The sequence below is a fragment of the Stomoxys calcitrans genome, chromosome 5, assembly GCF_963082655.1.
Source record: "Stomoxys calcitrans chromosome 5, idStoCalc2.1, whole genome shotgun sequence".
NCBI lineage: Eukaryota > Metazoa > Arthropoda > Insecta > Diptera > Muscidae > Stomoxys > Stomoxys calcitrans.
In genome coordinates, this window is record NC_081556.1 from 38,528,216 (window position 1) to 38,544,435 (window position 16,220).

At 43.8% G+C, this 16,220-nt stretch overlaps 1 protein-coding gene across 3 annotated transcripts in view; it reads right to left on the reverse strand.

The window, feature by feature from the left end:
* The window catches only part of LOC106082404 (focal adhesion kinase 1), a 26,249-nt gene extending 10,691 nt beyond the window's left edge, over nucleotides 1-15,558 (reverse strand). For 2 of the 3 annotated variants that reach the window (XM_013244890.2, XM_013244888.2), the window contains exons 1-8: nucleotides 15,407-15,558; nucleotides 15,190-15,289; nucleotides 14,249-14,421; nucleotides 13,746-14,182; nucleotides 3,386-3,663; nucleotides 3,194-3,303; nucleotides 2,851-3,119; nucleotides 2,468-2,720 (exon numbers count right to left, since the gene is read on the reverse strand). In XM_013244890.2, coding sequence (XP_013100344.1) covers nucleotides 2,468-2,720; nucleotides 2,851-3,119; nucleotides 3,194-3,303; nucleotides 3,386-3,663; nucleotides 13,746-14,182; nucleotides 14,249-14,270 — 1,369 coding nt within the window. In that variant the 5' untranslated portion in view covers nucleotides 14,271-14,421; nucleotides 15,190-15,289; nucleotides 15,407-15,558. Of the gene's footprint in view, nucleotides 1-2,467; nucleotides 2,721-2,850; nucleotides 3,120-3,193; nucleotides 3,304-3,385; nucleotides 3,664-13,745; nucleotides 14,183-14,248; nucleotides 14,422-14,862; nucleotides 15,072-15,189; nucleotides 15,290-15,406 lie in introns of those variants that run through there. The other variant, XM_013244889.2, reaches the window with a different exon arrangement.
* Between the last annotated feature and the right edge of the window lie 662 nt (nucleotides 15,559-16,220).

Sequence of the window (16,220 nt, forward strand, 5' to 3'; positions counted from 1 at the left end):
GCTTTCGGCTTCTCACTGAGGCGTTCCATTCGATAGTGCTGATTGTCCGTGATTGCAGTTGCAGCTACTCCGTATGGAGCATTGCACAATCAGCCACCTGTGGACGCGCATGATAGCTCTCAGCTGAGATTCTTATGTTAACGATAAACACCACACTCCCGTGAAGGGTGATGGATTCTGGTATAGGCTGGTGCTGCGGGCTGCAGGGTGGTGGTCTTTTCTTAGCTCCCTATAGACCCCCTTGTCACACTGGACTACTATAAAGGCCTTGGTTGACTGACGGGGCGGATCTCTAGTTGGTGAGACTAAGGTTTCTGCGTCGGTTTTTCGTTTCCCCCTCTCTCTTTTTTTTTGTCCTCAGGCGGATGTGAGTGTCTATTAACCTTTTTTAATCTCTAAGCTCTCTCTATCCGACGGGGCGGTCTCTGTGCTGGTGTTTGTTCTTTTTCGGTTTCTGTGCTGGTGTTTGTTCTTTCCCTCGCGGATGCAGTCTGATGTAGGCTGGCGTTATGGGCTGCAGTGTGGTCAAGGCCCTCTGCCGAGATTCTTGCGAACGAAGACTTTTATTGTTCTGTAACTGAGGAAGCGCAACCTTGGCTTGTTGGTGGAAGTCCTAACCGGCCACTGCTATGTTAGTTCGCTGCTATCGCGATGAGCTGGGGTCGAGGATGATTTCTATAGGGTCTGAGGGGGTCTGGACATGGAAACGCACGAGCATCTGCTGTACCGATGTCCCGCGAGTTGGTGTAGGATTATGGGAAACACTTCTTTTCTTTTCTAAGCTCTTTAAAGACTCAATTGTTATTCTGGACTGCTATAAGGGCCTGGGTTGGTGAGACTTTTCGGTTTCTGTGCGGGTTTTTTGCTTCTTCCCCTCGCGGATGGATTCTGGTGTAAGCTGGCGCTGGGGATGCAGGGTGGTCAAAGCCCTCTGCCGAGGTTCTCGGGAACGAATACGTCTATTGTCCTGGAACTAAGAAACTTAAAACTGCTTTGCCGATGCCCTGCGGGTAGTCGTAGGATTATGGGTGGACACCCATTTTCTTCTCTAAGCTCTATATAGACATACTTTTCATTCTGGACTTTATAAGGACAGGTGGCTGACAGGGCGGATCTCTTTCTCTCTCTCCTCTTTCTCTTTTGTTTTCAGGCGCATGAGTGTGTCTATTTGCCTCTTTTCGTCTCTAAACTGTCTATAGAAACACTTATCAGTCTGTGGTGGCCGACGGGGCGAATCTCTAGTTGGTGAATTTTTCGTTTTCTGCGTCGGTTTTTTGCTTCTTCCCCTCCCGGAGGGATTCTGATGCAGGCTGGCGATTCCGGCCTAAGTGTGGTCAAAGCCCCCTGCCGAGGTTCTCGGGAACGAAGACGTCTATTATTTATTGGTGGAAGTCCTAACCGGCCAGTGCAATGTCAGATCGCTGATATGGCGGTGGGTTGGTTACGAGGAGGGTTTTTGTAGGTTCTGGGGGATGAGGGGGAGTGGGAAACGGTCTAGCAACTGCTGTGCCGATGCCACACGAGTAGGGGTAGGATGATGGGTGAACACCTCTTTTCTTCTCTGTGATTTCTATAGACCCACTTGCCATTCTGAACTTCTATAAGAGCTTGGGAAGGGTGACTGGGCGGATTTCTAGTTGATAAGACGTTTCGGCGCGAGTTTTTCGTGTCTTCCCCTCGCGCATGAATTCTGATCAGAGCCCTCTGCTGAGGCTCTCCTGGAATTAAGAAACTTAAAACTGCTGTACCGATGTCCCGGGACTAGTCGTAGGACTATGGGTGAACACCTTCTTTCTTCTCTAAGCTCTATATAGACATACTATTCATTCTGGACTTCTATAAGGGCCTGGGGGCCGACGGGATGGATCTCTCTGACTCTTTTGTTTTTAGGCTTATGTGTGTTTCTATTTACCTCTTTTCTTCTCTAAGCTCTCTATAGACCTATTTGCTGGTCTGGGGTGGATAACGGGGCGTATCTCTAGTTGATGAATTTTTCGGTTTCTGCGTCGTTTTTCCCTTGCTCCCCCTTATGGAGAGATTCTGATGTAGGCTGGCATTGCGGGCTTAAGTGTGGTCAAGGCCACCTTCAAGCGCTTGTCTCTGTGGTTGAGTTAATACTTCCCCTACTTTCATCTTTCTCTCCCTCATTTCTTCTCTATCTAGGAGGTACACAATGAACCAGACGTCTACGAGTGAAGCATCTCCGAATACTCTAAGCTGACCTAAGACCACACTTCACCTGCATATCTGTCTAGCATAAACTTCTCGACTTATTTTATTGTAATTGAATGCAATATTCTTTAAATTTTCGCTCCTGCACCTGCTTCTGTTGCTAATTTTCAATATGTTCTCTCCAAATATTTCAGGACGATTGTTTAAGCTTTTCATTTCTTAAGCATGCCGTGAGTTTCAAACTGGATTTTTGCGCCAAAAGACAATAAATTCTATAAAAAAAAAGGAATCTCACCTGCTGGCGTAGAATAATCTCCCTCATCATCGGCCAAACCAAGCTCGGCATAATCTTCACTCAATTTCGGTTTAGAATTATCTCCAGCGTTGGCATCATTCGAATGATCTCCACTACCAGCTCCATTATTTAATGTACATGTTGCACTATCATTCGTTTTTGCATTACCAATGGGGTTCCATAAAGTGCATACTTGATTGTTGCTTATTAAAAGGCAATAACCTTCGATAAGATCAGCAATGCTTGTAGCGGTCTATGGGTGTAAATAAAAACAGAGCGTATTATAAAAATTTTTCTTTGCAACAACAATCTTCTTAAATTAGCATTGTGTGAGTGAATGGAGTGGAGTGGAATGGAGTGGTGGCTTTAATTATTTTACTTACATTATAACCATTGCATGTTATCACCAGATCTTCATCATTGCTTGTGGTTGTTATTTTAACTTGGGTTTTCATTTCGCGGCACCTGCATGGTTTGCTGCTCTGACTCAAGTTGTCATCAATGCTTGGTGTCAGCGATTTGAGTAAATTACTCTTTTCATTATTGGAATGTGCATCATCTTTGGGTAGAAATAGGGTCGTTATACGATTAATGTCATTGAATGTCGCCACTTGTATCATATTTGCCTGGGGATGCGTTTGATATGAAAGACCTAAAATAGTTTTAGGGATGGAAAAGAGAAAATTAGAAACAAATCTAACAAATTTATTGAATGATTTCATTTACCTATTTTAGGGCCCACATACAGAAATCCCGAAATATTCCACGCAGAGCTTAGCATTACAGAAAACTTTTCATATTCCGTTTCGTAAAATTTTTTCAAAATATCGAAATACCTTTAGATGGTTGAGAAAAAAATCAAAAATTTAAAATAATTTTTCCCTTTTTTGGTGGGGCGGGGGGAGGTGGGGACCTTACTTGGTAATGTATTCAATATCAGTTAAATGGTACAACTTTTTATACGTTGCAAGTATCACTTTTTTCAGATTCTTTGGCTTTGTTGAAGATATCACAGTTTTTGGTAGAAATTGATTGAATCCCACTTCCTTGTCTATGTGGTCGACATGCTGCTGTTTCTTATCCGGTATTGTGCCATTCACATTACGAAAATAATGCAGCATACTCAGGCAACACAATTGAATTGCACTGTCAAAGTCGATGCTTGTCGAATTCGATTGAATAAAATCTTGTTTAACCTGTAATGAAAGACAAAATAAATATCAACAAAGGCTACAAAGCAGGGCTTGAGAAAACAGATTTCTTTTATGGAATAAAGTTTACCAATTCGCCTTCCTCTGGCCTAAATGATTATCGTACTCCCTTTAATATCGCCTAAATCACAACAGTGTTTCAGCATTTTGTTTGGATTTTAGTTTCTTAATCTTAACTAAACCGAAGTTATTCTCCAATTTAGGTAAGGTAAGATTAAGGAACTAACATACGAACAAAACGTTCAGGAAGTGTTGTGAGTTCACTCGGAGGCTAGTTTAGCTATGATATCTCAGTGTGAAGAAGTGTAAGAGAAAAGGTAATAAGGCGCGATGAGAGAGAGAGGGAGAGAAATAAAATAACCCCAGCGCCCTCTTGCCATCCTTTCCGTTTGATGCCAGACAAGAATCAAAGCAATGTGGCATCCTAGATTCAGTAGTTCGACAAATGGCCGATATGGGAGATGATCAACAACCGATTCGCACGCCAAGTACGATATCTTTCTGGAAAATTGTCAAGTTAGTGTTTGGTGTTTTAGTTCATTTGTCTGCTAGATTCTGCTAAATATCTAGATCCAGAAACTCTGCGACGAGGGTTGCGTCCGGAGATTTGGTTCTCAGCCGAATAGGGTTGGCTGCACAGTTCAACAAGAGATGTGTCGTGTGATACCTGGTTACAAGTGAGACACACATTCAACGCTATAGCATTAACCCCCTAGCCATAGAGCAATTGAAGCGGCTGAATCTGGCGCAATGCAATTGAAACAGAACTATTCACTTTAATCGCGGACTAATCCCACGACACATGCCACTTTTTCAACTGTCTAGCCAATCCGACTAGACTTGGGACCAATTGCCTCTGGACGCCACCCAATTTAGTCAGAGAGTTCCCAGATCTGGATACATAAAAGCACCCAGCTGACGATAATAAAACAAAACACACTGCAACAACAACAACAACTACTAATACTCCCTTAGGAGCAAAACCCCCGGACGCACCTCAACGTAGATCTAGAGGTTCTCGCTTGTACCTCGAAATCTCTGGCTTTTTAAATGGCTTGGAGTTAATTCAGGCTTTTTATATATTGCTCAACGCATAGTGACCTCATTGTCCTCGAATTCATTAACTGGAGCGTCACCACACTAGCCACATCCACAAATCCTGAATCGAAGGTGTTAGATCCTTTAGCAAGATTTCGATAGCGTCTATAGCAATAGCAGAACGATATCCGACAGAAATACCATACATTCGTCCATCAGTCTCAATAAAATGAAGATATCAACTGCAAGAGAGTAGACCCACAATTCAGTACCCTTCTACAATACATCTTGGAGCCAATCCGAGGTCTATTCCTCCTGTTACACAGTCTAGGCGTCTTTTAACAGAATATCCGCGGAGCAATCTTCCCGTCATAAAAGCGAATCCTTACGATCCTATCGATCTCGGTGCGTACCGCATTGATCCGTTGGGCCCGTTTCAGTGTTCTTCTTTTTTTTTCGTCATGGGAGAGACACATCTCGGAGTGCCATGTCCTTGCCACGATTGAGAAGAACTCCGGACCCTGGATCTGTTCGGTTTGCCAGAACCGCCTCCAGCATCAGTCGGTTGTTGTACACTGAAGCGGCAGTCCTTGCCGATGGGGACAATTCGTTACGCACAATCGGCTGCCATGGGATTGATCATCGGTCGGTGTCGGTGAGTTGTAACCGGTGCATGAAGTGAGTGCATTTCCGTTCTTGCTCTGACTTTGTGTCACTACGGGAGTCACACTGAATATGTTGCAAGGTGTAATGCGAACTAGGGTTTACATTTATTTGAATTTTCGTATTATTCGATTAATCGTTTATTTGAAAATTCAGGTTCAATTATTAATCGAACAAGACCGAATGGAGTTGTCGACTAATCGATTAGCCGATTAATCGATTTATAGGCCTAATTTATTTATTTATTTTTTTTTTTTGGAATTTTATCCTTTAAATATTTTTCATATATGTATGCCGATTTGATTTGTAAATAGGGAAAATTGATCCCCGTTATTTGATCTTCCTCTTTGAACTAAGGCAGGATGCACTTACAAGGTGAGGTGATGCGAACAGCTGAGTAAATTTTTTTATTTTTGTTTGGACATTGCAGTAAATCTAAATGTCAAAGGCTTGATAGCACAGCTGTAATTTTTTTTCTAACATCTTAAAAATATGTTCTATTTGAACCGATATTTCACATATAAGCAAACTAGTGTTATAATGAAAAAAAAAAAAAAATACAAATATAAAACAAATTTGAAGGTGAAACGTTGAGAAACAAAGTTTATTTCTAAAACCACTTTGACATTTCCAAGGAAATTTCTTTGGGAGTAGAATTTTGTGCTAATGACGATAACTTTTAATTGTATCATGGAACTAAGGCAAACAAATCTCATCTCAATAGAATGAAATTTTACTCAAGTATCAGCCCAGGCCATGTGACAGGATTGTCCTCATGGCACTAGATCTATCGAAGGCATTCGACGCGGTCAGCCATGCCAAACTGTTTGAGGATATCGTCAACACGTCACTACAGCCAGGCCTGAAATTTAGGGATAAAAAGTCGAAACACCGTAGAGGAAAACAGGGAGTCCCTCAAGGCGGGGTGATATGGTCCGGCACTTGTCAACCTCTACATAAGTTCCCTTCCATTCCCTCGTGACGGCATAGATATTGTATCATATGTGGACGATTATTGTTCGATCCCATTGTTGACCCCGGTATGGGATAACTGTGTGCACCACATAAGCTGAAACTTTGAGGTCCGATCTGTGTGGAGTTCTTTGCTGTCACGAGAAGCTTTGCTGCGAACTACCCGACGCTTCCACAGGTTGCGGATAGTGTAATGCTCCATTCGGAGTAGCTGCATCGGCAGTAGTATCGAGCGGAGAGTCTCAGTGAGAGGTCCTATGATGCTCGATATGACATGGCATCGATGGCATGGCACTATCGGTATTTAATTTTTTGACTGAATATCTATTGATATTTTTCTGATGGATCCTTTCGCAAAAGTACATTTTTTTGCAAAACTAAACAAAAATAAGCAATCCGACACTGAATGTATCCTTTAAGACACATTGCGCCTATAGAGAGCGCAATTTTCATCCGATTAGACTAACATTTTGTACAATGTTTTCTCTAACAACTTCTAACTGACTTTATTAACGTTGGTTTTATTTGGTCTGTGCATTGATATTGTGCTTCTATATAAATCGATCTCCTGATTTTTACTTCTCATTTTCGGTTGAAATATAAGTAATGGGAAATTAACGATAGTGTCGATACTATCGATATTTAAATATCGACAAGGCGAGCTATTGGCGCCTTTAAATAACCAATGGCTTCGCTGTTCCCGCGGCGATCGGTCCTTCTAAACGGAACGAGCTTGCTCATCTACAGGAGTTTTTCGAAGATCGCCACCTCCACATGAAAATGAGGTTACAACAACAACAACCCATTGTTGACATATGCCATAGGATAAATGCCTGCCTCAACGAACTTGCGCCTATTTCGCTGCAAGACATTTGAAGATATCTGCCACCAAATCTTCAGCGACATTGTTCACTGCAAATATGCGTGAGGTGAATAATGAGCAGAATGTGAAAGTCGATGGAGAAACGATTCCGACCATCAAGGGTCAAATTTGATAACTGCTACACATTCTCCACATTGCCATAGCAATTTGCGATAAGGTTAAAAGTAGAAACTCAAGTCACTTGCCGGCAGCACTTGGGGTGCTGACAAAGAAACATTGTCGACCACGTACAAAGCAATTGGCCGGTCTGTGGTAAGTTTTGCAGCGCCAATGTGGTCCCGTCAGCTATGTGACACGCAGTAAAATAATATCCAGATCCGTCGGAATTCCGCTCTTCGAACTGCAACGGGCTGCTTCCTCAGTTTTTACGTGGACCATCTCCACCAGGAGACAAAGATTTTACCAGTGCAAAGACAGAAATACTTGCTGTCAAAGTAATACCTTCTGGGTTTTAATGGCAGGGACCATCCAAATCATGTAGATAGGTATCCACCGCCCAGAAGCCTCAAGGTGGATCTTCATGATCTAGAGCGAGAGGTTCAGCGTTATAGGAGAGTAGCTCTAGCTCAAGCGACATTCAAGCGAGTCTAGAAAACATTCATGCAGACACGATAGTAGATGTGATGAATAGCTACCGGGTGAACGACCGCCTTTCATTGCACTTGAAGACCTCCCTCGGCAACCCAGAGTAGTTCTGGCTCAGCCGCCTAAACTCCTACAGATCAAGTAGTTATGCCAATCCCATGGCAGCTGGTTGTACGTACCGGATTGACCCGATGGAGTTTTTCATCGGCAAGGGCTGCCGCCTCAGTGTGCAACACACGGCTACAATAACAACAACAAGCATTTATTCCAACGTGCGGGATGTATGTCCCGATTGTGAAGTGGGACCACAGGGCACAAGGCAACAGTTTAACTGCCCAATCAGACCCACTTAACTCAGACCCAGATCCTCTTCGACGTACCCCACTTAGTCGCAGAGTACCTGGATCTGGATATTCAAGAGAAACAAGCAGACGAAATATAGAACAGCTACAACAACAACCACGAAAATCTTTTTTCTGATATTTTGCCGGTATTTGAACCATGATAATCTCTGAGCTACGGTGACCCCAAGCCAGGATTGGCTATGCGATCCAAAGACCACCTTTGGAACATAGGGAAAGCTTTTAAGCTTCGCAGATTTCTTTCTGTTGTTACTAAATCAAGTAAATTATCCATAGGGGTGCCTAATAGGGGAGACCCTTCTAAGATGTCCACGCAAATGACTTTCAGGGAAAAAAACGGCACTTCTTCTGACACTGAGCTACCGATAGTTTTGACTAATCATTGCAATGTGAGGTACTTGACATAACGAAAATAATAAGTGATCCCGGAAAGAATTTATGAGCTTTGAATATGTTTATCTATGAATTAAAGTTTTTGGGGAAAATCACTACTTCTTCTTTCATGCTTCCCTAAAATAGGCCTTGGTAGCCCGGCTCGGAATAGCTATGAGCACTACAAAGTAGAGCTGGCAAACCATCTATAATCACAACATTCGATAGTTTTAATAATAAATATCGATAGTAGCGATACTATCGTTAATTTCCCATCACCTATATTTTAAACGAAAATGAGAAGTGAAATTCGGAAGATCGATTAATATAGAAGCAATATCGGACCAAATAACACCAAGGTTTATAAAGTCAGTTAGAAGTCATAAAATAAATCATTGTACAAAATGCTAGCCTAATCGGATGAAAATTGCGCCCTCTATAGGCGCAATGCATCTTAAAGGATACATTCAATGATGGATTGTTTAGTTTTGTGATAGTATCCATCGGAAACAATCCCATGGCAGCCGGTTGTACGTACCGGATTGACCCGATGGAGTTCTCCATCGGCAAGGGCTGCCGCCTCAGTGTACAACACACTGCTACAACAACAACAACAACATCCATCGGAAATATATCAATCGATATTCTGTCAAAAAATTAAATATCGATAGTGCCATCGATATTTTGCCAGCTCTACTACAAAGGCTGGAACTTTGAACTCCGATTTGTGTGGCGTTCATTGTGATAGTAGTAGTAGTTGTTGTAGCAGTGTGTTGTACACCGAGGCGGCAACCCTTGCCGATGAAGGATTCCATCGGGTCAATCCGGTGCGTACAACCGGCTGCCATGGGATTGAGTTATAGTAGTTGTAGCAGTGTTTTGTACACTGAGACGGCAACCCTTGTCAATGAAAAACTCCATCAGGTCAATCCGGTACATACAACCGGCTGCCATGGCGTTCATTGTTATCACGAGAAGCTTAGCTGCGAGCTGCCGGGCGCGTCCTCAGTTTGCGGATAGTACATTGCTCCATATGTAGTAGCTGTAATTGTGGTCGCGGCCAGTCAGCAGTATCGAGCGGAGAGTCTCAGAGAGAGAGGCTGGGCGACAGCGGGTCTTGCAGAGTGCCCATGATGCTCGATATGACAAGACGAGTTATTGTCCTTTGGGCCGGAACGAGCTTGCTCACATATAGACATGTGGCCACAACAACAGCCCTTGGAACAGAGGTATGATGTCTGTTGTAAAGTCTCCGACCCTAGAGCGCCCCAATCAAATTTATATGGAAAAAGGTTGGGACTTTTCTATGTTGTGAAAAAAGGATTATTGAATATCTCTAAAATGTTAAGCTCAATAATGATATACATAGATATCTCCTTTTGAGTACACAGCCGCCTTGCACATTGCCAAAACACTCCACTCGTTAATGATTGTCGCTAGCTGACGAAATACCCTTATAATACAACATCTGCATATTATAAACAGATGGCAATCCCATGGCAGCCGGTTGTACGCACCGGATTGACCCGATGGAATCTTCATCGGCAAGGGCTGCCGCCTCAGTGTACGTGTTCGTCTTTTTTCGTCATGGGAGAGGCACATCCCGGAGTGCCTTCTCCGTATGCTTTTGGTCCGTGCCGGGATTGAAAAGAACCCCGGACCCTGGTTCTGTTCCGTTTGCCAGAACCGCCTTCATCATCGGTCAGTGTCGGTGAGGTGTAACAGGTGCTTGGAGTGGGTACATTTCCGTTCTTGCTCTGGCCTAACTTCGCTACGGGAGTATAGTCATACTGGCTATGTCGCTAGGTGCTGTGTGAACACAGCCAGCAGTGGGTCACAAGCGTCGCCGTCGTCGCCTTCGGCGTCCTCGTCGTCGGACTATGTGACCCCCCCGACCTCTCCCGTACGGCAATTTATGCAAAGACAGCACCCTAGCCCTACTATTGCCAGGCCAGTGTCGGGAAATGTATCGTTCCTGCAGTTAAACTGCAATGGACTGCGAGGCAAGATTGATGAGATTGTGGATTTTATGAGTCGGAAGAGCATACCGGTCGCAGCGATCCAGGAGACAAAGCTGACTAACACCTGCAGCTTGCACAGTTGTCACGGCTACAATGTGCTACGTAAGGATCGCTCAAGGAATGGAGGTGGGGGATTGGCCTTCGTTATACACCATTCCGTGCAGTATAGACCTATCTCGCCTGCGCTTGACGCTAGTGACCCATACATGGAATGTATGGGGGTAGCAGTCAAGTCTGGTACTGCCGAGATAGAGATATACAACGTGTATATACCGCCGGTTGGCAGCTGTGTCCCGATTAATGGCCAGGCCTACAGCCCCGACATAAGTGGGTTGCTATCTGGCCATAGTCGTCTGGTTCTGGGGGATTTCAATGCACATCACTCGTCATGGCATTCTCCCCTAGGCAACGACCAGCGTGGCATAGCTTTGGCAGAGCAGATAGATAGCTCCACGTTTTGCACGGTGAATGAGGATGCCCCCACTAGGATTACGAGGAGGTGCAGCAGCTCGCCAGACATCTCAATCGCATCCCCTGATCTCCTGAGTGACGTATCCTGGCAAGCCGTCATCTCTTTGGGGTCAGACCACCTCCCCATAATCCTCACCATCGACCGACCACCCGACTTCATAACCTCTGAGCGCCGAACGTTCATCAACTATAAGAAGGCCAATTGGACTGGCTTCAGAGAGTATACCAATCGCCGCTTCAACGAACTGCCACCCCCCTCTGATGTGCTTGTGGCCGAGAGGAAATTCCGAGACATCATCAACGCAGCAGCCGCTCGCTTTATACCAGCCGGTCGAATACCGCAAGTGCGACCCAATTTCCCGGCGCAAGCAGTGGTACTCGCAGACGAGCGTGATGGGATTCGTGCTATGGACCCCGCTAACCCCAGAATCAGCGAGCTGAATCTGGAAATAAACAGGGTAGTCAACGAACATAAGCGGAATTTGTGGCTGGAACACTTGGAGCAATGTAACTTAGGCACCGGTGCAGGCAAATTGTGGGCCACTGTTAAGTCTCTCTCGAACCCCGGTAGACGGGACGACAGGACCTCAGTCACTTTTGGCGAGTTAACCGTGACTGATCCGAAGAGATGCGCCAGGTTGTTCAACCGTCAATTTATCGTGCATCCCGAGAGAGACAGGGCAAGGAGGAGAGCCATTCGCCGTATTCGTGGTCTCCGAGCCGATGAACAGCCATCACAATTTACCGTGGGCGAAGTTACGAATGTCATCCGTGGCGCCAAATCTTCCAAGGCGTTGGGCCCCGACGGAATCTCTACATTGATGCTGAAGAATCTGGATTTACCTGGAGTTGAGTACCTTACCACTGTCCTTAACCTGTCATTGAACACTCTTATAGTTCCCGATGTCTGGAAAATGGGCAGAGTGATCCCGCTACTGAAGCCTGGTAAAGACCCGAGTTTGGGGGAGTCGTACAGACCGATCTCCCTTCTCTCACCAGTGGCTAAGACGCTTGAGGCATTACTCCTCCCGAGCCTCGTAGGAGAATTTCCATTCGCCGAGCATCAACACGGATTTCGGAGACTGCACAGCACAACAACAGCTTTGCATGCCATCACCACACACATTTGCCGTGGCTTCAATCAACCCAGGCCATGTGATAGGACGGTCCTCGTGGCATTGGACCTATCGAAGGCATTCGACACGGTCAGCCATGCCAAATTATTTGAGGACATCGCCAACACGTCCCTCCAGCCAGGCCTTAAACGTTGGGTCGCGAATTATCTGTGTGGCCGCCAGTCATTTGTGGAATTTAGGGATAAGAAGTCAAAACACCGTAGAGTGAAACAGGGAGTTCCCCAAGGCGGGGTGATATCTCCGGCTCTGTTTAACCTCTACCTTTCCTCCATCCCACCTCCTCCAGACGGCATAGAGATCGTATCATATGCGGACGACTGTACGATCTTGGCATCAGGCCCCCACCCATTGATGACATCTGCGATAGGTTGAACGTCTACCTCAACGAGCTTGCCTCATATTTCGCTGCAAGAAATCTGAAGATATCCGCCACCAAATCTTCAGCCACACTGTTCACTACAAATACGCGTGAGGTGAATTCTGAGCTGACTGTGATGGTCGATGGAGAATTGATTCCGACCATCAAGTGTCCCAAAATACTTGGCGTCACATTTGACAGCTCCTACACTTTCTCCCCACATGCCACAGCAATCTGCAATAAAGTCAAAAGTAGAAACAAGGTCCTCAAGTCACTCGCTGGCAGCACTTGGGGTGCAGACAAAGAAACCTTGTTGACCACGTACAAAGCAATTGGCCGGTCTGTGGTAAGTTATGCAGCGCCAGTGTGGTCACGTCAGCTTTGTGACACGCAGTGGAATAATATTCAGATCTGTCAGAATGCCGCCCTCCGAACTGCGACGGGCTGCCTCCTTAGTTCTCATGTGGACCACCTCCACCAGGAGACAAAGATCCTACCAGTGCGAAGACATAACTACATGCTGTCTAAGCAATACCTTTTGGGCTGTTATCGCAGAAATCATCCAAATCATCATCTTGTGGATAGATACCCACCGCCCAGAAGCCTTAAGGTAGATCTACATGATCTAGAGCGTGAGGTCCAGCGCTACAAGAGAGAACCTCTAGATCAAGCGGCATATCAAGCGGGTCTGAACAACATTCATGCAGACACGGTAGCAGACGCGTTAACTGGCTACCGGGTGAATGTAGTCCTTGGAGTACGACCGCCACCCATTGCACCCGAAGAAATCGACCTCCCCCGGCAAACCAGAGTGATTCTGGCTCAATTACGTTCCGGCAGATGCAGCCGCCTCAATTCCCACAGAGCTAGGATTGATGCCGACGTGCAAGATGTATGTCCCGACTGTAACCAGGGACCGCACGATACACGTCACCTGTTTAACTGCCCGGCCAGACCCACTCGACTCAGACCCAGATCCCTGTGGACGCACCCCATCTTAGTCGCGGAGTTCCTGGGTCTTGACACTCAACAGAATCAAGCAGACGAAAGATAGTACACAATAAACTGCTACAACAACAACAACAACATAAACAGATGGCATCTATACATGCTTTACAAATTTGTCAAATATGCACAATTAAGCTATCTTAAGCTTATTCCTCTCCCCACTCTGATGGAAATTATGAATATCATTTCAACACATACCTGATCAAAATAGAAATAACATGTGATTTTATCTTCATTTAATAGTTCTCTGAGGCTATGTGGCAAGTAACGTATGCGCAACTCAGGCCTCCAAACGCTAAGCTTATCGTTCACATTCACAGTTGGTGGTATATGTTGAGACTTTTGTTGGGGGCACTCGGTATTCGGACAGGCAGAGTTCCAAATATGTTCGAGTAGCTTTTGTATCTTTGTTGTTTTGTTCATCCACAGAGTATCCTTGGTGACCATATTTTGAAGGCGCAAAGCATAATAACGTGGATTTGGCTTTTTGGCAGCCGATACCATGGCCACCGTCTTCTCAATGATATCTTGCACGGTGTCCGTCTGTTCATCCACGCTGACGGCATGATGGAGATTATTAGGCCAGTAGACATTCAAATTGAATACATTGGGGGATGAAGAGGACAACAAATTGCCTAAAAGGAGGTATAATAATAATACGTATGTTATAAAACGTTTTGCTGCAACAATTGTTTACTTACTTTGGTTAGAATTTTGAGACATGCTTCCTGTGTTGGTTGGTCTCTGCGATCAATGTTTTATAGATCCAATGCTGAGGTTTTATTAACTCATGGATACATTTAATAGTGGTATACAAAACACTGTTCCCTCAAAGAAATATCCAATAAGCCTTTGCCACCTATAACAAATGAGGCTAAAATAGAAAACACTAGTGGTCAAAATCACTTTTTGGAAAATTTGATAACAACAACATAATAATTAGATGGAAGATGTGCGTTACGTATGTGCTCATGATGATGTCGATGTCGATGGTGATGTTGATTTTTGATCGTCATATTGTATTGAGATGCGTGCGTGAATCAAGAATGTACACAAAACTCATGTGAATCTATTTACGAACTATGCATATGTCCACATATTGTCCGGACATGAGATGTGTGTACAAAAACAAAATCAAATCGGAACCGCTCAATTCATACTACATATATCATTTATAACGTATCACCGCCATCGTCATCATCACGGCCGACTACGTCGAATTCAAAGTGCGGTGAAGTGTAACAAGCAAGCAGCCAACCAACTAACTAACATGCATGTGTATATTTGTATGTAAACAAATACTTATATTAATTACATTTCTCTCCGCTTGTGGTTGTTTTGCAATTAAATTGATTTAATGTAGTTGTACTTATAATAATAAGTATGAATAACGTGTAATGGGAAACAGCAGTAAGTTGGTATGTCGCACGGTCATCAGACAGACGGAAGACTGCACCACTTGCCTGCCTGTGTCGCCCCATCCAAAAACAACAACGAAAAAGTGCGTTGGCCGTAATCACAACACGAAGACAAAAACTGAAATGGGTTTGTCAAGTAGCAAAAGACAGACAGACAGACGACACCGACAGACGGACACACAAAGTTTTCTTCAATGCCCTATTTTTTTTTTAATATTACCTACCAGCTATGATCACCAACACCTAGTTTTCCAGCCAATTAGAAAAATGTTGTGCGATTGAATTCGCTCTAAAGCTTCGTATTTCACACTTAAGTTTGTTAATCTGCAATAAAACACACCACAATATTCTTTCATAAATTGTACGTATATGTGAGACGGCCTTTTTTAATGAAATTGGAAACTCTTCTCTTTTAACTAAAATATTCGTTTCGACTTATACTTGTGTGCCAATTCCAAGACGCAAGAAACTGCTGTCCACAAACAACATTAGATGGCCATAATTTCATTGGGTTTAATTCGAGATTATGTTTCGTAAAATTTATTTTATTTTGCAATCAAAAACAACCACCTCCGCAAAAAATAAAAAATATATATGGCACATCTATTTTACATGGCACATCACATTGCGTGGTCATGTTATGGGGACTTTACATGGCACATCATAATGTCGCACCTTGGTCCAGCTGTCGCAGTGATGGTATGTTCTGTATTTAGTACTCACTACTCGTACTCGCAGAGAAGGGAGAGTTAAACAAAATGCAAAAAACCCCAAGAAAAGAAAGAGGGATGTTCGCATGTAAAGAAAATTTGTATTGCACATGGGACGTTTTATAAACCAGTTATCGGATACGGCTGGTACTAAATTCATTTTCCACAGTTGAAAACACACATTTTTCACGGTTACTTTTTTGAAACACTACAAAAATCGCAATGAAAACAATATACTTTTATGAAGATTTTCTTCATAAACGCTCCGTTACACGGCATGTAGATGCTTATGACATGTAAAGTTGTACATATCGTGTGATACAGATGAAACTTACATATAAAAATCACTTTTCAAAATAGCACATGTAATTTTTTCGATAGAGCGTGCTCTATTCCTTCCGATAAAAACGTAAAGAAATCAGATGTTTTTGTTGTCAGTCGAATGAAAGCAACACCAAATTAAATTGCTTTTACAAATTTATGATTTACTAAGCTTTCTCAAAACTTTAAAAATCATTACCTATAAAAAAATACCTTTTGCTCAA